Source organism: Lepisma saccharinum, chromosome 1 (assembly GCF_977018435.1).
Source record: "Lepisma saccharinum chromosome 1, izLepSacc3.1, whole genome shotgun sequence".
NCBI lineage: Eukaryota > Metazoa > Arthropoda > Insecta > Zygentoma > Lepismatidae > Lepisma > Lepisma saccharinum.
Genome location: NC_139229.1, coordinates 128,423,173 through 128,446,484, shown reverse-complemented (window position 1 = coordinate 128,446,484; position 23,312 = coordinate 128,423,173). Strand labels below are relative to the sequence as shown.

Here is a 23,312-nt window from a genome sequence, read left to right as displayed (position 1 = left end):
TCAGAAATGCTAAGCAGGGAATTCCAGCCAAACAACAAAACTAAACAACTGCACATTGGGCAGCCACGCCGGCGCCACATTGCGGCACCAGACAGAAATTGACCCCACAAGGTGCTAACTGCATCGCGTGGCAGAGACGTCCGAGAGTTACACACAATTATTAGCTTGTCTGGTATTACCCGGCTGGGCTACTTTTATGTGGGCCACCTGGTATTTAAATGAAATGAAGTTGGTGGTTCTAGTAAGTAACTTCACGTTTCTTTCCTTTGCAGAGACATTGTTGGGTGCCTTGGCAAGAGTTCTCCGAGAAGACTGGAAACGAAGTATTGAATTAAGCACCAATATCATATACATCTTTTTCTGCTTTTCAACATTTTCCATTTTCCATTCTGTCATTGTTCAATACAAGGTATGCTAACAACTACATCTAGCTACATGTACTTCAGTTTTGGAATGTGGCCCCCAATCCTCCTTGATACGTTTATGATGTTAGCTGGAAAAGTTATTAACAATTGTTTTGTATTTTTCATGTGCATGCCATCCAAAAATATATCTTAGGCCTTTTAGCAACTGGTAAGACACAAGGTGATACCCTTTTCTTGTCAATCCTGGCTCAGGCCCAACTTAGAACCACCTAGCTCTTGAGCCACAACATTCTACTAAGAATTTGAAATGTATTTTTTATGATTTCAGATGACTGATGGTTCTTTTGCCATCTCTACCCTTGAGTCTGCCTTGAATTAAGGTCTTGCTGCGGTATTTACACAGCACGGCCCAGTCAAAAATCCTAAATACTGGGTTAAATAGTGAGAAAAATTAACAAACCACAACTTGAAATACCGTTACTCATGTATAATGCACACTTTTTTCCAAAATTTTTGCACCCAAAAACTGTGGTGCGTATTATGCACGGAATATTATTTCATGTTTATGGATCCCTATCATGTTATATATCATTGTAAAGCTTGAATTCTGTAGTTTCTGAATATGGCAACAGTATTCCATTCAAAGATGGCGACACTAATGTGCAATGCAGTTGAAATAAGCTCATCACAAAATGAAGGAACGTTCTGATTTTTGTGGAACTTTGGATGAAAGAAAAGATAAGGAGAAAGAAAATAATAATTAAAATGTATTACTGGCTAAATAATAGGACATGTATGGAGTGTGTAAATGCCTTAATGATAGAAATTTTGTTCTGCTAACTGTTAGTTTGAGGGTCCTGAATGGGCCTCTTACAAATGTTACATCAGTCATGGAAAAAGTATATATTTTGAAGGTTTTTTTTTTTTTTTTAGAAAAAAAGTAGAGGGAAAATGAGCAAAACCATGCATAAAAGTTCAAAGGCCATTTTCCATGATTTTTCACTTCGGAATGTAATGTTCTGTGACTCAAGAAAAGCAATGCCATTCGAGCAGAATTCGAGCATACACCTCCCGTCACATAGGATGTGTATCTGCAGTATTTGTTGGGCAAGAAATAACAGAAAATAACTTCCTGAGCACTGCAAATCCATAACATAATTTTGATCTCCCTTTCTACTATTACAGAATAAACAAGGTGGTTAAGGAGTGAAAGCTTTGGGATGCTGAACACAGTGGAGGGAGAGGGGAGAGATGGCTTGGGTTGGTGACTCATTGAATAGGTATGATGTCAATAGCTCTTGATTGACATAGCAACAGCTTTACGACCTACAACTAAGAAAGCTATTTCTTGAACCTGGATTATACTGCGCATTATACACGAGATAGAATTTTTTGTCACTTTTCCCCATCAAAAACCAGGGTGCGCATTATACACACGTAAATACGGTATTTAAAAATGACCAACTAATATTGCTTAAATATCAAACATACAGTATATTAAACCTGTTAATTACATTAATTTACTTTTCAAAGTCAAGATGAATTCAGATTTACCATAAAATGTGAAGTTTACAGCTTGTAATTTTTATTCTATTTTGGGGTCTTTGTCTGGATGGTAGGTTACAATCCAAACTGCATTATTTATAAGCTGGAATGACGTTGCATATGACCAGAAATTCAGTCTGTTACTATTTGTGTGTGGAATATTAAGCATTCCGTTAACTATAAACAGAGTTCACACTGACCTTGAAATTCTGGTAAAGTCAGGGAAATCAACTTGAGTAAAAAAACATGGAATAGCCAGGAAACCTGGAAATATCGGGGAAGATCACGTGTTGTAGAGGCAACGCGTTTTCGGAACAGCTCTGAGTTCTGTCGCTTTGCTAGTCAGCGAGCCTAAAATGGTCTTCTTCCTTGTGACGGTATAGCAGGTTGCGCAGAATGACATGCTCAGAAATCATTCGTGAAAATGATACCAAGGTGCGAGGATCTGGTGCTAGGCTTGAGCTTGTTGCTGAGTGATAGAAGTGCGATTTCGTAGTGTGTTCCTCACATAAAATATGCCTCCTGTTAATTCCAAAGTTTACCATAGAAGGCTTAGGCGACAAACACGTGAAGTTGTGGCTAACGTCTTGCAATTCATGCAAGAAGAGGCTGACAAAAATGATTTGAAGTTGCCTCTTAAAAAAGTTATTGACCGTGTTTGTGCTGCGACAGGTGTATCTTTAAGTATGGTAAAATCAATTAAGAAGGAAAGTTCGGCGGTTCGTGCTTGATCATCGTCATCATAGAGCACACCCCGTAGAAATAAAAATCGTCCGCGGCCGTGTACTGATATAGATGATTTTGACATGTGCGTTGTTCGGAGAACAATTAATGAATTTTACGCCATAGACAGGCAAGTCCCAACAGTAAAATCTGTGCTTGCAAAATTAAGGAAAACCATCGGATATATAGGGCAGGCAACCAGTTTATTGAAGATCTTCAAAAAACTTTGGTTTAGGTGGAAGAAAGTGGAAACTAATAGACGTGTGCTTATTGAGAGGAATGACATTCGGAATGCAAGGATTGCTTATTTACGGGCCATCAGTAGATATCGTCGGGAAGGCCGTCCTATTGTATATACCGATGAAACATACATCCATAGTTCCCACACAACCACTAAAACATGGTGCGACGATAGTCTCGGGGGCCTGAAATCTGCAATATCCAAAGAGCAACGTCTCATTATTATCCATGCAGGCAGTGACAAGGGGTTCATCCCTATCGCCCTTCTGATATTTAAATCAAATCAGAAAACTGGAGACTACCACTCGGAGATGAATTCCAACAATTACATGCGGTGGATAAGAGAAATGGTCATTCCAAATTTGCCCTCAAATTCCGTCTTCGTAATCGACAACGCATCCTACCACAATATTCAGAAAGAAAGATGCCCTTCGTGTAACACCAAGAAAAAGGAAATGTAAGAGTGGCTATTAAAAAACAATATATCATTTACGGATGATATGTTCAAGCCTGAACTTTACAGCCTTATAAAACTGCACAAAACAAAGATGAAATCATACATTTTAGATGAACTGATGAATGAACATGGCCACACTGTCCTTCGCTTGCCTGCATATCATCCCGATTTAAATGCTATAGAGAAAATCGGGAGCATTTCTAAACAATGGGTTGCAAATCGCAATGTGACTTTCAAATTAAATGATGTGTGGGAACTGTGTAAGGAAGCGTTTTCGGTGATTGGTGAGGAAGAATGGCAGTCATGTTGCAGCAATGTTAGAAAAACTGAGGAACAATACGGAGGGTTTGCTGGAACCAGAAATAGAGCATCTTACTTTCAGTGTTGGCGACAGTAGTAGCAGTGCAGACGATTCATTCTTGAGTGCAGAAGATTCTTGTTGCGAAATGTCCGATTCAGATTCCGAACTGGACGCCATCGAAGACCTGGAATAAATCATTGGTTTCTTCATTTGATTGTATTTGCAGTATTTACAACACATAATGTAAGCTCATTGTATTGTTTTGATAGTGAGCTTTTGTTGTTCTACAATTCTGCATTGAGTCATTGTTTTTTTGTTCACTTGCAACGCTGCTCGAGAATTGTACACACGTGCCAACAGTCACGTGTTGCAACTCCCTCACCAGCTGATTCGGTTTCTGTGCGACTCGCTTTCAACTTGCGCATAAGAACACCTCAGAGATGTTCCGAAAATGCATTTCCTTTACTTGCCAGTATGCGGGAATGAAAATTAATTCAACTCTTTTAACTAACTTTTTGATTGGAGATATTTCACATAACAATGTTTTTTTATAATGCATTTTTGTTCATATTTTGAAAAATGTTGCAAGAACATTATTCTCTTGAATAGAAAAAAAACATGGATCAATTCCTTTTTGAGCCACAATTTTCATGCAACCTCAAAGGTATACTCTGTGCCGTAAGCTATTCCATAAAACTAGTGCAGATGAAAGTTTTGTTTTGTATTGTGGTTTTTTAATGAAATTTGAACCTGAATAAATATAGCTTTACTCATTACAGATTGGATCACTGTGTGTAGAGGTAATAGATTTTGAATTGAGGAGACATGATCAGTGGATAGATGACTTGAAAAATCGCAAGCGTATTAGTGAGAGTGCCATGGCTGGTGCATCAGAAACCACTGACATGACAGAGGCTCAGAAGTTAAGACGAGACTATGAGAAAAGTTGTCGGAAATACCATGTTCTACTCAAGAAGCAAGATCAACTGTTGAGAGGTAAATAATTTATGTATAGTGGAACCTTGATGTATATTCTTCAGAGTTGTCTCAATAAAAATGCAGGACAATGTAATATCTGGGAAATTATTCCAGTATTTTGTTGTAATAGACCATTGAGAAGTTAACTTTAGAGTCTTGCTTATATGTTGTAAATCAATATGTTTAGTATTCACATCAATGGAGGGCCTCCCTGATGGTGAAGTGGTAATGTTGTCACCTTGTAATCAAGGGGTCCCGGGTTTGATACCTGGTGAAGGCACATGGCACATTGGTTCTGATCCAAATTTAGAATATAAGTCCAGTCCCTAGGTTCTGATCCAAATTTAGAATATAAGTCCAGTCCCTATTAGCCAATCTGTGCATAAAGTGGACTTAAAACTACAAATCAAACAAACATCAGTGAAGAGCATGGGCAGCACCAAGTGTTGGCTGGATTGGGCCATAAACCAGTAAGAATGCTACTGGGTCACCCTGTTCAGCATTAAATCACTTATTTCAAGCCTGAAAATAATAGAAGAAATCCTCATGTGCCAAAACGAGCAACTTCTGTTGTTAAACTTCTTTATTTTTATTTTATTATCATGTTGGTATGCTAGAACCCTGGTGCTCAAGTTAGTAGGACATCTAACTGCCACACACAAGACCCAAGCTTGATTCTCAGGGTGGGTGATTTCAGTGGAAACTTTCTAGCAATATCCCTGCATGGACTGGCTCTGGGGTTCACCCAGCCTCTTTAACAGATGGGTACCAGGGTGAAGTAAAAGTGGCTGGATTGTAGTGCTGATCACATCACCTCCATAAGTGGCCCATATTTTGAATGTGTGGGCCCTTACTTCATTACCCATTTGACTTTATGCCATTTTGCAATGTGCTGAGGAGTATCTTGGTCTTGCCTAATCTTAGCTTACATATTATCTGTCCAAATATTAGGTACTATTAACTGTTATCTTGTAACGAAGGGGTCTCCAGTTCAATCCCAGGTGGAGCCACATTGCACAGAGGTTTACATCCCATTTAGTTCCAGTCCCAAACAAAGTTCACTTTCCAGAATTCACCAGACTGCATCAGACCAAAAATGATATAAAAACATGATGAAGTCTTGAAAGCTTCTTGCTGAAACAAATGAAGACTATATTTCACAAGCATATATATATACACAAAGGCTGTTGCAGAGAAGGTGAGACTAATTCCTGTATAGGAAAACGGCGACCTCCATTGGCTAGCAAATATACTAGGGTGAAAATTTGGTTTATTAGCTGCCGATTGAGACCAAACTGAGCACAATAGGTCAAAAAGTCGTGACTGCGTAACAGTTAAAAGACAAGCATGTACATGGACCCCTCCAAGTATCATTAAAATGGAACAAAAAAATTACAAACCACAAAATTTTTATTCAGAATCAGCCATATCGAGTAGACGTACATATTTTTCAAAATAGGCACCATTGACAGCTAAGCAAGCGTCCATACGCTCCTGCCACTTTGTGAATGTCTTTGAAAATTCGTTGTCAGGTAGCGATCTGAAGAAAACTTGCGCTGCGGTGATCACTTCTTTGTTCGTCATGAAATGACGACCACGTAAAGCGGCCTCTGAAAGTGGAAATAGCCAAAAGTCGCTGGGTGCAAGGTCTGGGCTGTATGCTGAATGTGGGAAAATTTCAATTTTTCTCTTCGTCGCGTAATACTGAAAAGCCCACACGGTATGCGGACATGCGTTATCGTGGTGCAATATGAAGGAGTTCTTCAAATGCAGCCTCTTTTTTGCTACGTGCTGGCGCAGAGTCTCAATGACTCCTTGGTAATACTGTGGCTCTACTCAGTCTGTCTTGATCGGCATATGCCTGTTGAAACATTGCATATGTTTCCGCAGCACTTTTCCCTAAACGCCAACAAAATTTTATGGCATCTCGCTGTTCATCTTGAATACTCATCGCGACAAGCAATGTTATGCACAAAAACCTGGAGGGGTAAACTAAACACGTTCCACGTAAACCAACACAGCTGCTCACTAACGTGGTTTCGCAACATGTGACAACTTGCTACGGAAACAGAATGAGTCATCCTACACGACGTGACTAGTGTCGAAACCATAGTCAGTGTTGCCAAGCCAGGAAAAAATCTGTCTCACCTTCTCTGCGACAGCCTTTGTGTATATATATATATTCATGTTTATTATGAAAACAGTAAGTAATGGTGAAATTTTCAAAGATATCGCATCAAAACGTGTGTTTAAATGCACGTAACAACTGTAAACTACAACAGGAATAATTAAACACATCCTACATAGCAGTGGTCTCATTTTACATGTTCACTGCAGATATAATTGTCAATCTTTGTAAAAATGGTGATGGCTCATACTTCCTTATCTTGTGTCCCAGGTTAATGTGTTCCTTATTATTCTTATGGTGTTCAATAAAAAAAATTAAAATTATGTTTAGTTTTCTTAATATGTTTCTCTTTTCTTGACAGTGGCATTTTATCTGCTCTTGAATATCGCTGAAGATACAAAGGTGGAGGATAAAATGAGGAAGAAGAACATTGTGGGAATGTTAATCAAGGCATTAGATAGAGACAACCAAGATCTCTTAATCCTAGTAGTCACATTTTTGAAAAAGTTATCAGTATTTAGAGAAAACAAAGATGACATGGTATGTTGCATTTAGTGCCATTTTCTTCTTTACAGTTCATATAATGTAACTATTTTGGAAGTTAACTTGATCTGTGAAAATTCGAGGCTTGAACAAGATTCAAACCTGAGCCATTGGCATTCCATGTCATTACACAGCCACTGAGCTACCAATCTATCAAAATGAATGAGCTGTTTCATATTCTAATAGCAAATTCAATTTGAAATAGTTCTCTCAAGTGCAGGGCAATGTCTGTAATTCTTCAATGCTTACACAGGCAACTTAATATTGCAGAATGGTCATAGTGTCCATAGATATAAGGAGTGAAACTGAATGTTGATTTGGGAGCACAGTGGTAGAGCAATAGCAAGGAATTACCAAACCCTGCTTAAGCCTCATATTTTCAGTAAGTTGTCCTGTATGTGCCAGTGAGCTATTTAATAGCTAAAGAGTAGAGAATGAAAATTATTTTTACGTTGATAAACCTCATCATTAGCAGTATTTCGTATGAAAAAAGGCTTTTGGTATTGGTTTATTTGTTGGTAATGTATATGGAAATATTATTGGAGACATTTGAATATTATTTAATACTGAAGATCTATCATTTATATATTAGAATGCTTGAATGCTATTTTGCATTATAGTGGTACAGTCGCAGACAGTTTTGGGTTGTAATGATCCCATTGAAAGTCAATGGCGTTGTTACAGCCAGAAGTGTCTGTGACTACATAGGGCAGTCATTTTGTAAGTATAATGCTTTTCAAAATAACAATTTTTTGGTCAACATGATGACATCATGTTTTTCAATTTGGAGCTGTGCAAGTCTAATAACCCATTTATGTTAACTCTGTGTATATTTGTAATTTGTGTGGCTTTGGCTAGCAGCAAGGACATCTGCAGAGAGGTGCAAATGGACAATTTCTCCTACCTTGATTGCAAATTTTACCTTACCTTTGACAAAATACTCACCGCTACATCTATGGGCTTTTCCCAGAAACCCGGGATTGAGATGAATAACGTACTTAATTTGATTATTTAACCCCAATTTTTCGAAAATATCGGTGGACCAGACCACGATGTGGAAGAATTGGGAAAAAAGTTAAGAGAGCGAGCATCTGCTACGCCTATACAAAAATGTAAGTTTGAATTTGTCAAAATGACAAGAGGATCATACACTTCAATAATTAGTCACATTTATAACAAAGTTAATTAAAAAATATCAAGTGCATTACAACTAAAGGTTGTGTGAGCTACTCCCACCCAACATCCTGCTTACCTAACTCTGAACTTAAGCTATTGAGCTGAAGAACAGGATGGGTTTTCTGTTGTCCAAGTTTTGAGAGATGTAATATGACTAAAATGCAACAAGGAACTATAAAGGAAAATCATGTGAAGTATTTAAGAATACTGGAAGAAATTGTCAATAAGCAAAAAGGGAATACATTAATAATAATAGTTTTACACATACAGTGAAACCTCGATTTTATGTTCTCAGATTTTACATTTTCCCGCATTATACATTCAATCTTGATGTTCCCAACATAGCAAAATGTTACAAAATTTTCCTCGATTTTACATTTTTCCACATTTTAAATTTTTTCAGCTTGGTTCCCTGAAAAACGTAAAATTGAAGTTTCACTGTATATTAATTTATAACAACAATACTAATATTGATGATGATATAACTACTACAACTTCATTAATTTTTATATCAACAACCCTTACAGAGCTTTCTGGCCTAAATGGAATATTTTATTTCCTCAAAAGTAGAGAAGCAATTGTACTTTTAAAGTGTGTTTTCTTCCAGCATTCAACATACATTTAAAAAAGTATCGTGTTCATGGTATTTTGTACTCTTCAGATAATTCCTTCGAATTTTCTTCCAGGCTGATCTTAATGTTGTTGAGAAACTGCCAAAGCTAGTCTCTTCCGGTAACCAAGATCTGGTTCATGTTGTGCTGAAGCTCCTGCTGAATCTCTCCTTTGACACTGAACTGAGGAACAAAATGATTCGTGTTGGCCTTCTCCCGAAACTAGTCAATCTGCTCAGTAAGTAGATAAGCTAGATATTTCCTTCAATCCACATTATTGGGTAGCATTATGAGCACCTATTTATGCATAAATCAAATTGAAATAAACATTGTAGAGTTGGTGCACAGATACATGGATATCGGAAAGTAGTTCTTGGAGTTTGGTTGCATTCTGAGAAGTATGTAAAATTTAGACTGACACTTTGAGTCCTGGAAAGTATACAGAATTGAAGTTGTCATTTCTAAGTAAAATGAAACGCTTTAAAATGTGGTGTTTCTTGCAACTGGAGCTAGTGGTTTTGTATTTCAACTCAAAAAAGATACTTCAAGCATAAAGTAAGTTAAAACATTACAGAAGGTTCTGGAAATTTTATCTTCTAGTTTCTAGAATATTGACAAATCACTGTATATCCATTGTCTTTCATAGCAAGACAAGTCAATCAAGTTAATTTACGTTATTTCTCTTGTAGTCTACGGTTATTACAAGCATAATAAGTCACAAGAAAACTAAAGGAAAAGAGAAATATGGACAAAGATGAGAAATCTGTTGAAAAGAAATTTGTTTGCATCAGTGGCATATGCAAGGGGGGTTGGGTTACCAGGTTAACCCCCCCCCACCCTTGAGCTTTTGAAATATTTGGAAAATGCTGTAGAAAAAATTAAAAGTGGCTAATTTATCACAGTCAAAGATCTGCGACAGTAATAATGATAATAATAATTTGAATTATTATTCCCATACAGCATAAAGAAAAGCACAACATTCCAAACACACGTGCCTTTAATAGTGAATGCCTTGAAAATAAACACGAATTCTTGAAAATTAAATATGAGGGCAACTATGATTTAAAAGAAAAAAAGTTGTTTTGTATATCAGCTGCAACAATGTTCAACGAACATGTATTTTTTTTTCTGTGAAAAATGAGAATTAACTAAATAAAGTTCTTGGTTTGTTGTAAGCTTCTGATGAAGACAAATGCTAGGCCAACAAGAATACACAATCACCAGTTTGCCTTCCCATTGTTTGCGCGGTATACGTTTGAATTTCTGAATTCGAACTACAATAAGCTTAACTATTGTGAAATGTTTTGTTGGTAAGAACAGCGAGACAATCCAGATGTGAATTATCGTGCCCGTGCATAGAAGATTTTGAGAGCGGTATTGGCACGTTTGTCATAAATCTTAACAGTGTAGTTTCGGATCCGTCGATATGTCTAAACAATCTTAAGTGGCCGCAAAGTTCAATTTTGAAATTTTTTTTGCAAATAGTCACGTAGTGACTCTCACGAGAATTGTGAAAATTCCTTGCTTCGTCGCAGTGTGCCGACGTTATTGCAAACGTTCATTCCGGTATTGATTTTGCATCCCCTTGTGAACTCTGAAGTGATGCTGAGTCTACATCCACATCATTAAATGATGTTGAAGAAGTGGTTTGTGAATCACCTAGAAGTGATAAATGTGTTGGAGTGTCTATAAACTTACTTTTGAACGAAAACATACTCAGTGAAATTTAGCAACATGTATTCTCGTGCCTCATCATCATCCTGGGTGAGTTCCGTAGGTAAAGGTATAATGCAAATTTCCCCGTGCATATAGCACCGTGCTATGAAGGCACGTGTAGTGGTGTGGTGGGGCCCCACACATTCTTGATCTCGGCCATTTTGCGGGTGATGTGATCAGCACCATGCTCCAGCAGCCTTTATCCCCCAGGGTTGCTCTCAGGTACCCATTGGTATGAGGCTGGTCGCGGGGACAAGGCTGGAAAAATTACAACCATAACCGGGAATTCAATCAACATTTCCCACGAGGTTGTCAGACTAGACCACCGCAGCTCCTTGGATGAGTTTCATATTTTGATTTTTTCAATTAATTTAATATATTTGCTTGTTTTTATGGATTTTCTTCACACTTAAAATGTCTTACCTATCATATACAAATAACCGTTGACTAGACTAGAAAGTAATTTTGTTATATTGCTTTCATAAGTATATTTATGTAGATCTCTACTACTTAATAATAGTGATATTAGTAGTAACAGCAGCTGCATTAGTAGTATTATTAGCAGTAATTAAACTAATTAATTATAAGTATTATTAATTAATTAATTATGAGTATTATTAATTAAAGTATAATAAAACAATGGTAATGTGAATCTGGAGAAAGTTTTAGAAACAACCCCCCCCCCCCTTGAATATTTAATTTCAAAATTGTTTTGAGATCACCAAGAAGTTTGGAATGTACATTTAATGAATACAAAATGAGAAAATCTCTACCAGATGTGAAAACCACAGGAATATATAATATAAGTTGTTCATGTTCAAAGGATTATGTAGGACAAACAGCAAGGAAAATGGCAATAAGATGTCACAAACAGGCAGAAACACAATTTGGACATTATAAATTTAAACCCAAGAACAGGTTTGTCAGCTCACATCATCGAAGAGAAGCATTTGATTAAAAAGAGAAAGGTTTTAAAAAGAGTGACTGGAAGCATAGATTTGAATGTCTGGGAAGCTTCGTTCATTGCAGAAGCTCACTGGATTAAATTAAATAATGAAAATGGCAACATAGACCCACTATGGAGTTTTCTTTTTCACAAGTGGAGTAAGCCACCATCTTTAAAATTTAATATAACTGAAAACATCAAGAAACTGTGAAAGCAATGATGATTTTGAATTGCCTGATGATATTTGGGATTCATAATTTTTAAATAAAAAAATAATGTGATCAATTTTTTTTATCTGAAATAAAAATAAAACAGACTGCTTGTATCTTGAATCAAACTAAAAATAAATGTCTGATGAAGGGAGCATGTGTTCTCCTGAAACGTCACAACGAAGAACTATGTTTTTATGCTTGTAATAACCGTAGAGTACAAAAAAAAAATATTTTTACAATGCAAGCAATGCGTACATACAAGAAAAATTATAATTTACGTTACCTTGAGTATGTCAGTCTTCAAAAATTTATAACTATGGTAGTTATTGAGAATTTGACATTTGGCATAGAGGGGTGCTTCTTTTTTCAGCTCTGCCCTAAAATTTGTTACTGTTGTTCGTACGCAAGTTTTTATCTATATCAAGGTTTAATTGCACGAGAGGCCGAGAATTATTCTATTGTATTGGCGATTGCTGTTAATTATTGCTTGTTGAAATATTGACTGAACTGTTCACCGTGTGTGGTCAACATGCAATCAGTATGAAGATGTAACGTTGCCAATGTTTCCCTCAAGATTGCTACCAATACCGTTCACAATCTACTTAGATCCAGTTGTTTGTGAGCAACAGTTTGGTGATCCCTGTATACACAATTGCTGAAATATATATATAGTACATATTACCTTATGCACAAATAGTCAAATTCCATACTGTATAGAGTGGTTTCAGAAAATATACTACACTTAATTCTGGGACAATTTACAAATAATTTTCTATTTTTTAAATTTTTTTTTAGATGATGAGCGGCACAGAGCTGTTTGTTTAGGAATATTATATCACTTGAGCATGGATGACCGGTGCAAATCAATGTTTACGTATACTGATTGTGTACCAATGGTAAGTTGAAAATGAATTGATGTATTCAGATGTAATTTTCAGTTTATTTTCTCTTTATTGGATATCTCTCTCTCGCTCTTTTTTATTCTCAGATTCACTTGCAGTTGTGACACAGCTGTATTTTTTATACCCTTTTAAAGATAATATGTTAAAAATTGGCACACAGAAGCATTGCTACTGTGGCTGTTGACCCAGAGCAATTTGTTCATTTATGTAAGTGCTTGCAAGGAACAGAATTCTGAGTGAAATATATCAAAAGAGCAAAAACTTCAACCAAGCAGATGAAAATAAAAATTCACCTTTAATCTCAGAAAAGTGTAAGTGGCAAATGTTTAATGTTTGTTGTGCTTTGTATATCTATCCTTGTATTGAATGATTGGTAAGGTCTTTGAGTTGATTTAAGGTTTATCATATAAATGGTGAACATTTTTGCCTTGGTGTGAGTGGTCCTGGATTTGGGAGCTCCAAAATGTTAGTTTACCCAGCATCCTAAGGGCAATTAGAGAGCTACTTGAAGAAAAGTAGCAGGGTCTAGTCCAAAAATGAACACAATGGGACTCAATGTACTGACCTTGTGTATAAACTGTAGGCGATACAAAACCCTCAACATCAATACCTCCATGTTTGAGTTGGTCAAATAGGTTGTTTTTCACTGTAGAGATCAGTTGTGCTGCTCATAGATTGTGAGCCTTCAGCCAGCGCATTTGATTCCAATTTAGTTTTAGAGAAGTTCCTTCATTTTCTGTCTTAACCTTGATGTTATCATGGAGGAGGCATCATGGGTCTCATATCATCACACATACACTCAACAGCGAGTTATATCTTGTTTTGTTTTTTTCCAGTTCATGTAGTCTAAAGACACCTCACACACTTGTGTTAATAAACTCTAAAGTGAAATCTTTCAGTGTATTTTTTGAGTTTTCAAACTTTTCTTCAAATGGTCTAATGACATATAGGCCTACAGTTTCCACTGTGCTATGTCAGGCTAGTATATGTTGCTGTTAGCCATTTGGTAACCTGCGTGTGCATCACCTAATATAAGATGCTTAGCATGCCTTGTTGCCTCTCAGGGCGGTGTACCATCGAGTTTAGTTTTATGTAAACATTAAGAATGTACATTTTTTTTTCTTTTGCCACATATTGTTTAGCATAGGGATATAAAATTCCAACAATACTCAAGTAAAATATCACCACTAACTTGTCAAATGTAATGAAGTTTCCAAACAGAGTTTGTGACTTTCTTTAATCAGAATTTCAACAACGTTTTAAAATTCTTAAGTTTTTAATTGTTATTTACTTACTTCAGTTTACTGATTCTCCCATGTAGCCTCAGTCATTGCATATGAAAATAATTATTTATGTACCTTCTATGGTTTCCGTTTTTGTGGCGGTGTTTCTGCACTGCAATGCGAGCCTTTGTCAGTTCCTTGTTTCATAAGGGATTGGCCGATACCGATATGATACCGATATAAAATTTATTGATACCGATAACTGATATTCTACTGATCAGATATAAAATTAGAGATGCAGGTTCATTGGCCTCCTTAATAGATGTTTTTTACGATGTGACTTCAGTGCAAAAGAAGTTCCATATGTAGACATTTATTTTTTTAAAAAGTAGGGCATGGAGATTATCCATGGAAATTATAAAAAGATAGTAGAATTTTGCACTAAATTATAAGATATTTATAGATATATTGGATCGGTCAAATTATCGGTACTTTTATCGATAACCTGATACACCAATATGCCTATATCGGCTTTTACCGATAGAGTACCGATTAATCTGTTCCATCCCTACTAGAATTAATAAACACTGTAGATTGATTGATTTTCTTTATTTTACTTCTCTTTTTTGCCACTTTTGGCTAATTGCGAAGATGAGGATGATTGTGAGTGTCCGTTCATCAATTTCATCATATCATCAAAGAACCCATGCCCAAGTTGTGATTCGAACCTAGGACCAACAAAATGTTTAGAAAAACATGCGTACTTTCACTATGTGGATATTTCTGTGGCATTGTAAACACACTTCAGGACATTTGAATAAGAACCACCACAGGGTGCAAGCATACTTTTATTTTTAAGTGTGCATTACTATTGTTTTATATAGTCTAATCATGGTTTGCTAAACTGAGAAAGGAAGGCACTAGGTCAACAGTGTAGAAATGTCATTACAAGAACCGGAGACTAGGAAATGTACATAATTAATTGTTTCCATTAATATTTTTATTGTGGTTCATACCACCTAACAGAATTCATTTTCATTTCAGTTTCCTTCCTTATACCTTGAGATGTCAAATCACATATCCTCTCCTTCCTTGTGTTGAACTTCCTGTTGCTACACCATTCCTGTACAGTTTGTTTCTATTATTTTACCACCTTATTTGAAAACTGGTAAGTTCTTCATTTCATTTCTCTTTTATTCTTGAAAAACTTCACATTTTTTTATCAGTGTATCTTGAATATTTTGCTTAATAGTGTAGTAGCAAAAATAAATAAATAAAATTCTTTGTCTGAGCAAAAGTAAATAATTAACTTGGATGTTCATCTTCAATTACATTTCTGTAGTAGAGCCACTACAGGATGGCCAACTTTCCTTTTCACAAATTAATAAAGCTGTCTCTCTTTCGTGAACAATTACTTTACTTACATATTGATTTAGGTGACTGACTTACTGTCACCATTTACAGAAGGATGTTGATGGATACACAAGAAATTTTACAACAGTCCAAAGTGTAAAATTTCCTTTAAAATTGGTTGCCATAGTTGGTGCGTCAGGACTTTGTCTATATTTAGCATTCCAAATTATTTTATAGCTTTCTTTTATAACACTTTTTATTTGTTACAAGTGTGTAACATTTAAACACTAGTGATGTTATGTCATGTCCAGATTCTGGTGTGTATTTGTCTCCTCCTTTGAAGTGCTCATTTATTCTTCTGTGGATTGTTCTGATGGTTTCTACCTACATAGTGTTGGCAACAATCACATTCTACATCATATACACCTGTGTTACTTTTCTTGACAAAAGTCTTCCAATCCTTGTTCTTATATTTCTTGCTGGATTTTGATTAATATTTCACAAATGCCAAGGATGTGCTCAGATGGTGCATTCAACCAAATTTTCTGTTCTTAACAACTATGTTTTTTTATCATTTCTTGACTTCAGGCAATAGATTGGAAGTTCTGTATTAATGTATTCAGTTCATAACTACATCATTAATTGTTTCGTTACTTTTGATGTTAACATTGTTGTAGAATATAAATTACAATTTTACTTACGTTTTTTTCAATTACGACGTTTCAAGAGATAACTTCTCTCCTTCAGGTTTCGGTGTTAAGCAATTCATAAAGTCATAGGTTCATCAAAATATTTCTTACATAGTCAATCGGATCAAGGGTTAGGTGAAATGTGAGCGGGGAAAAAGTATAGGAAGATCGATTACACACTGACAATTTACATGCTTTAAAGCCATTGTTTACCTAAGTTAAAACCTATTATACAAACTTATTTATCCTCCTGTATATATTTTTAAAAACTAAAAACCTTTAAAATTCTAAAAACCGTTCACTATTTCACGCTCAAGTTGCCTGCAACGAGCTTCCTTGTGAATGTGGAAGCAGTCGAACCGGCTGTCTTTTGTTCATCATTTCCCCTCCCTCCCCTCCTGATTACGTCATATCCAGTTCAAAAATCTTCCTCTTTTGAAGCCTCGCGGAGAACGTCTGGGGTGATGTGGAATCCAAGGCTCTTATATTCTTTCTTATCCCATTTTTTAAATATTCCTGTCCAAACTTCATGTATATTCCCATCGTCCCTATTTAATTTGTTCTCTCTCTCTCTCTTTACAAATATATGATCCTTCATAAACTTTCCTACTTCCTAATTTACTCTCCTCTCTTAAAACTCTATGCTCCACGATTACATGGCCTTTTTCGAGGATATGTTCTGACAAACCCATTTTGGGAACCTTTTCTCTTATGTCTTCCCCCCACCTTATGTTCATGTTTCTCCCCGTTTGGCTGATGTACTCTTTATTACATTTGCATGTTATTCCATACACTCCCTTCAAATCTCCTTCTTCCTTCTTTCCTTTATCTCCTTCTTATTTATATTTCGTGAAATGGTTTTGTAGAGTTGGGGGGGGGGGGGCTCATTTTGTATTTAATTCCATATTCTTTTACTATTTTTTCCATTTTTTCTGATAACCCACGAAAATAAGTGATACCTATAAATCTAAAATTTTCTTTCCTCTCCTTTCCATTACCTGTGTCTCTTTCATTGTCATTTCCCAAATTATTCTTTTCTGAGACTTTCCTACATGTGGATCTTGCCTTACTCAGTTCTTTTCTCATTTCACTTTCTTTGTACCCATTCTTCTTGCCTATTCTTATTATCCAATTAATTTCCTTGTTCAAATCTGCTTTGTTATTACATAACCTAAGGGCTCTAACGATAAAGTTTTGAAAAACGTTATTTTTTTGTTTTTCTGGGATGTGCCGATTCTTTATTAATGTATAGCTCGCCTGCTAGAATAGATACTTTATTTACATTAGACTTTCTTCTTAGAAATTTAAGAAAGCATCTTAGGTAGTCATTGTTTTCTGTTTTGGTTAAAGAAAGAGAGAGAGAACCAGCAATTAGAGTGTGTGTATTAGAATACTGTATAGGACCATTTCCACTCTCTCATACTTGATCTAGTCTCGCACACTCGAACATGCTACGCTCGAATGTATAGAATCAAAAATCATTTCAATGTGACAATAATTGTAGAAATATATGTAAAATTCCGCCCTGGTAGTTTCAGCCCATAATCATCTATTTCATTTTCATATATCACTATGTATTGGTAAGATAGACTAAAATATATTTTAACGTAGAGATGATGACTGTGTTTGCTTAAGTTTCAATATCACTGTGTATTTCACTTCATGATCCATATTTGAAGGCCATCTACCACAGAAAAAATACGGTTATACTTGTGCTATTGATCTTAGAGTGTATACCACTCGTTTTGCCTGTTTGAGCGTTATTCGCTCGAGTGAATTTGTCAATTCCGTACGCTATCTAGTATCGTCTGTGCAAACCATTTGCCACTCGAGCGAAAAATGCTCATTACAGCACTCTAGTGTGTATGTATTTACAACTTGTGCAAACATCAGAGATGGTTCCTTGTACTCATGTTTATTCCTTAAAAACTATAGCAGTTGCCTACTGAATACGGTAGTATTAACCTGTCACCATGGGGGGGTGATCATTTCTCTAAAATTAACAAGCTTTGAAGTTGAAAAGTTTGGGGAGAGGCACCTTCCTCATTGGTTAGGTTAAGTGTATTTTCCACACACTCCATGAACTTGTTGAAATGCCATAACTTGTAGAAAGGCTAGTGACCCAGATTCAAGGCCTGGTCAAACCTGCTTTTTTCACTTAAATTTGTATGTAGTACTTCTTGTGTGTGCCTATATACAAGATCATAAATTTCTGTATCATTTTATGCTACTCTTGATAATGCTGCTGAGTAAATAAATATTCAGGGAGTGTGAAGTGTTAATTTTCTTATTATAATCTCAAAAGCACGTGATATGAGATGATATATATTTTGTACTAATAATTAGCACCAAAAACATTACGTAATAAGTTACAGTAATTTTCTCTTATCTTCAGGTTGTTAGAATGCTGATGGAATGCAAAGAAGAACGTGCAGATTTAGAGTTAATATCCCTTTGCGTAAATCTGGCAGTAAATAAGAGGAATGCACAGCTCATGTGTGAGAACAATGGACTTAGAAACTTAATGAAGAGGGCATTTCGTTTCCAAGATGCTTTAATAATGAAAATGATACGGAACATTTCTCAACATGAAGGACCAACAAAATCACTTTTTGTGGTAAGTATGTTAATTAGAATTGTGCCTGACCTATTGTTTAAAAATATTTCTGCCACATTATCTTGAAGATCTTGAAAGCCTGAGTGTTTTGGTATTATCTTATGCATGTTAGGGTTGAGCTTATGTCAGGACAGATGCATTGGTAACATCCAGTATCGACAGGGTCGTACTGACCTACAGGGCAAGATGGCATTTGCTCCCTCAGCACCACACTGTGATAATAATTTAGCCCTTGAACCCAATCCCCATGAAAGGAATACTAGAGACACATTAAACTATCAAGTAAGATTTAGTAGAAACTACAACATGTAACACCTAATGCCCAGAAATTTGTAACCAAAACTATGAAAGAAAAATATTGTTTTAATAGTTTTGAATAGTTTGGGAGGGGGGAGTAAAGGTAGCGGGAGTGTAGTGCTGATTACATCACATCCTAATTCAATCAGGTGGCAGAGTGCATTTAGTGGACCTTTGGTCTTGCCACGAGTGTCCCTTCATCAATTTTGTGTAATCACTCATCCTCGTTGTTGCGATTAGCCAGAAGTGACATAAAATATCAAAAAAATACAAATACACATCACATCCACAGTGGCTGAGATTGTGGCTGTGTGGGAGCCCTGCCTCCCCCTTTCCTTCTCTCACGTGTCTTGATGGCATGTTACAATGTGCAGGTGAAGAAATAAAAAATTCTGAAAGCATGAAATGCATCAAAACTGTAAGTTATACTTAGGGACGTGAAGTTTTAGTTTTAACGATAACACCGAAAAGTTGAGGAATGCAAAATAAAGTGTTTAAAATGTATTTGGGAAGGTTGAGGAGGAAAGTTTCGGAATCGCGAAATAACGCGAATTATGCCATTTTTCAGAATAACATCGAATTTTGCGCTTTAACGTGAAAAACATCACGAAATATGCAATATAAACTGGGATAACCTTTCTTCTGTTCAAAAAGAAATGACTGAAGCGCTATGAGATCTGTCACTTCAAGTCTAGCTGGTGAAAGTTCGATTCAATAGAGATTGTCACGCTTCATTCATTGCAGTTTGGCGCAGAAATGACTGACAATGCTTTGACCTTGTCCTGAAATAGAATTGGCTGTTGGGATCTTCCCAGAAGGGAAGTTTCGTAAGAAGAGGGGAATTTTCAGGGAGAAACTCCTTATTGTATTTGATCGCTAAGATGAAGTTTCCGAAGTGTTCCAGAGATTGTTCAGGCAATAGACCGCTGCATTCAAACCATCAACAGAACAGGCACTGCCACAGAATACTACGACTTCCATATCACTGGCAACGGGTTGTACACAATGCTGGTGACTACATCAAAGGGCTGTAAAAGTTTCACAGAGGTATCTCTTTCGTATCATTTGTAAATTAATAGTTGCCACTTAAATTTCCAACCCATGTATATTAATTAAGGATGTGAATAAACCATTCATTTTGCTCACTCGAAATACTTGCAATTTTGTATCTTATTTGTAGATTATAGAATTATTGGTTATCGTTAAAAATTTCATATCAGTTCGCTCGTAGCTGAAAGGTAAAGTTACCCATGCACCATGCCATGAAGGCACATCTGAGTATTTTTTTTTTAGTTGATGTTACCAACACCATGTTCCAGCCCCCCCCCCCCCCCCTTCCTGGTATCCATTTATTAGAATCGGAGTGAATTCCATTGGTCAGAAAATTCCTGTCTTAGATCACCCACCCAGGGAATGAAACCTAAGTCTTTCTTTGGCAAGTATATGCCATACCAACTGGACCATCTGTTCTTTGTTCTTATAAAGTAGCTTTTCTAGTTCAAATATATATCAATTAGAATGTTTTGGACTTCAGTTGGTAATGCATCTGACTACCATGCTAAAGGTCCCGGGTTCGATCCCCAGCCGGTTCAAATCCGGGAACTTTTCTAACGTTGGAAGCAGCTCCGGCGCCCATCCAGCGTCGAATAACATGGGTACCTGGGGGAAACCCTGGGGTAGGGTTACCAGACGTCCGGATTTTCCCAGACATGTCCTACATTTTAACCTTATGTCCGGCGTCCGGGAGGAATTTGAAAAATATCATAAATGTCCTACATTTTGAGCGTCACATAATATTAATTAGGAAAATAGGTAACAGAAAAAAATCATGCAAGTTACAAGTAAGTCTATGGACTGCGCTTCCAAACTCAATGGTAAAATTTATTCTGATTCAGTCATTGAACAAAAGAAAAAAGTTGTTTGTCCTGCTATTAAACAAACTGGAAAACGGAAGCAATTAATGAACAAAGTTTTGGGACCACTTTCTGATAATGTCACTGTACAATGCTTGCCTTAGGTTTTATACTGATGGAACAAGGTGTTGCCCATTCTATTCAATATTCAATATAATTTGAATGTAAAGCAAGGGTATAGAGAACAAAGATATTCAGGGTGTCTGCCAGTCAAGAAAGTCATGGAAGTCAAGAAAAAGTAAAAAATCAAAAAGTAGGTCAAGAAGTCACTAAAAAGGCCATAAATTATTCTTGTGGTCAAGAATTTTTGCTATTGATTGGTTGATTTAGTTTATTTTACTTCACTTTTTCTGTCCTATTGGCTAATCGCGAAGATGACGATGAATGATGGTAAGATAAGATGGATGAATGGATAGTCATAAACATACAGGGACATCCGACACAAACACCTCATAAGATTATACTGGCTGTGAGTCCAGACGCCAAATCCTCGCTTGTCTGCCAAACACAATTCAGGATGCATTAATACGAAATAGCAGATCTAATTCTCTTCTTAAATTCAGCTTCAGTTTTCATCTTTACTGGCCCTTTGGTAGGGATTTTCATTAAATAAATATTTATTTTCTTAATTACTAATTTCCAACTTTACCTAAGTAGGATCTAGAAAAGTCCAACAAAGTCAAGATTTCTGGATGTATTATTTTGGTACACACCCTGTTATTGAACTAAAAACTACCCAAGATGAAACCATTTTAAATTACAGTAATTGCTGAATATTTGTTTGCCATTACAGGTCATAATTCAAATGTTGAGAGAGTACTTTCATTACCATCAGCACAACAGACTCACTAGAGAATTATTTTTTCATAAAGTTGTAAAATGTTTGGTATTGGTCTCTATAATTTCAACTAGCTTGACTGTCCACTCTAACATCAATATATAGTTTGACTAAACCTGAAATTTTGATAAAAATTGTCTCCTCTGAGTAGTACCACTTAAATCAAGTAGTAAGAGGTGCATTGATTAGTATGATTGCAAGATTTGAAATTTTGCATTTAAACATTCGTTGGGAAATAATTTTTTAAAAACTGAAAAGTGTCATTTTTCAACTACTTCCTAACGTGTTCTATAGAAATATGTATTATTTATTGAGAATGTGTTGCGTCCTACATTTCCCTTACAGCGATCTGGTAACCCTACCCTGGGGGGTAAAGGCAGTCAGGGGCATGATGCTGATCACATCACCCCCACTCATGACCCGATCAAGAAAGTGTGGGGCGTTACCATCACTCCCCCTATACGCCTTCATGGCGTGGTGCTAAGCACAGGGGAACACTTTACCTTTTTTTTTACCTTTATATTTGCTAACAACAAAATTCCAGCTTGTCCTTAGAGGAACTACTATGTGTATCATCCTATTGATAGAGCCCATTTGTTGCAGGAATTCATTGGTGATCTGGCAAATGCTGTCCAGAAGGCAGAAAATGAGGAGTTTGTATTAGAATGTATTGGAATTCTAGGAAACATGACACTAGCAAATCTTGATTATGAAAGACTTCTTCGAGAATACAACCTTGTGTCGTGGATTAGGAGCAAATTGGTTCCAGGTAAGTGATACTCATCCCCCAAGTCCATCAAAGCAGTGTACATTTCTTTCTTTATGATATTTATTTTTTGCAAGTATCATGAAGCTGAAAAATCTTAAGTGTTGCAAGGAAGTGTTTATACAGGATGTTTCACTCACTCTCGGCCTGTCATGTTTCCTCATAACTTTCCAACTAAGGTACGTAATTCAGTGAAATTTGATATGGACATGTCTAGCTGTACACGAAGCATGATAACCTTGTAGTGAGTGTTGAAAGTGGTTGCCACCAGCATCAAGGCATGCCTCTCCATGTAACGGAAGGTATTTGTAATCAGTCTTCAATTTGTGCATGCACAGGCTTCACACGAGTTGCAGTAGTCAGTAGCGCCACCACACTTGTATCCTTCCATAACAGTGCTTCTCATGTACAGTACCAATTTACGCCTGTGTGAAATTTCACTGAATTGCATCCATTAGTTTGAAAATTATCAGGGGCCGAGAGTCAGTGAAACACCCTTTATATATACATATATGTTATAATACCTAATCATGTTTTGGTGCATATGAAATTATAAAATAATGCAAATGTGACACATGTCATGTCAGTTACAACAAATAATCAGTAACAAGTAATTAAACAATTAAGTACTAACGGTTCCATTTACAAGCTGTCAATTTTTGTATATAATATGTGCATTGCATAAAAGTGCAGTTACCTGTGATGCACTTAGGCAGTAAATGGTGTAATGAATGGTACTGTTCTAATATAAGTAAATGTTACGTTATATAACT

The 23,312-nt window shown here is 36.3% G+C and overlaps 1 protein-coding gene across 1 annotated transcript in view; it reads left to right on the top strand.

The window, feature by feature from the left end:
- Nucleotides 1-23,312, top strand: part of Kap3 (kinesin associated protein 3) — a 47,365-nt gene that overhangs the window by 8,668 nt on the left and 15,385 nt on the right. Inside the window, exons 5-11 of the mRNA XM_083138478.1 lie at nucleotides 273-409; nucleotides 4,411-4,627; nucleotides 7,099-7,277; nucleotides 9,143-9,305; nucleotides 12,737-12,837; nucleotides 18,504-18,725; nucleotides 22,377-22,542. Of these exons, the coding sequence (XP_082994604.1) occupies nucleotides 273-409; nucleotides 4,411-4,627; nucleotides 7,099-7,277; nucleotides 9,143-9,305; nucleotides 12,737-12,837; nucleotides 18,504-18,725; nucleotides 22,377-22,542 (1,185 nt within the window). The remainder of the gene's footprint in view (nucleotides 1-272; nucleotides 410-4,410; nucleotides 4,628-7,098; nucleotides 7,278-9,142; nucleotides 9,306-12,736; nucleotides 12,838-18,503; nucleotides 18,726-22,376; nucleotides 22,543-23,312) is intronic.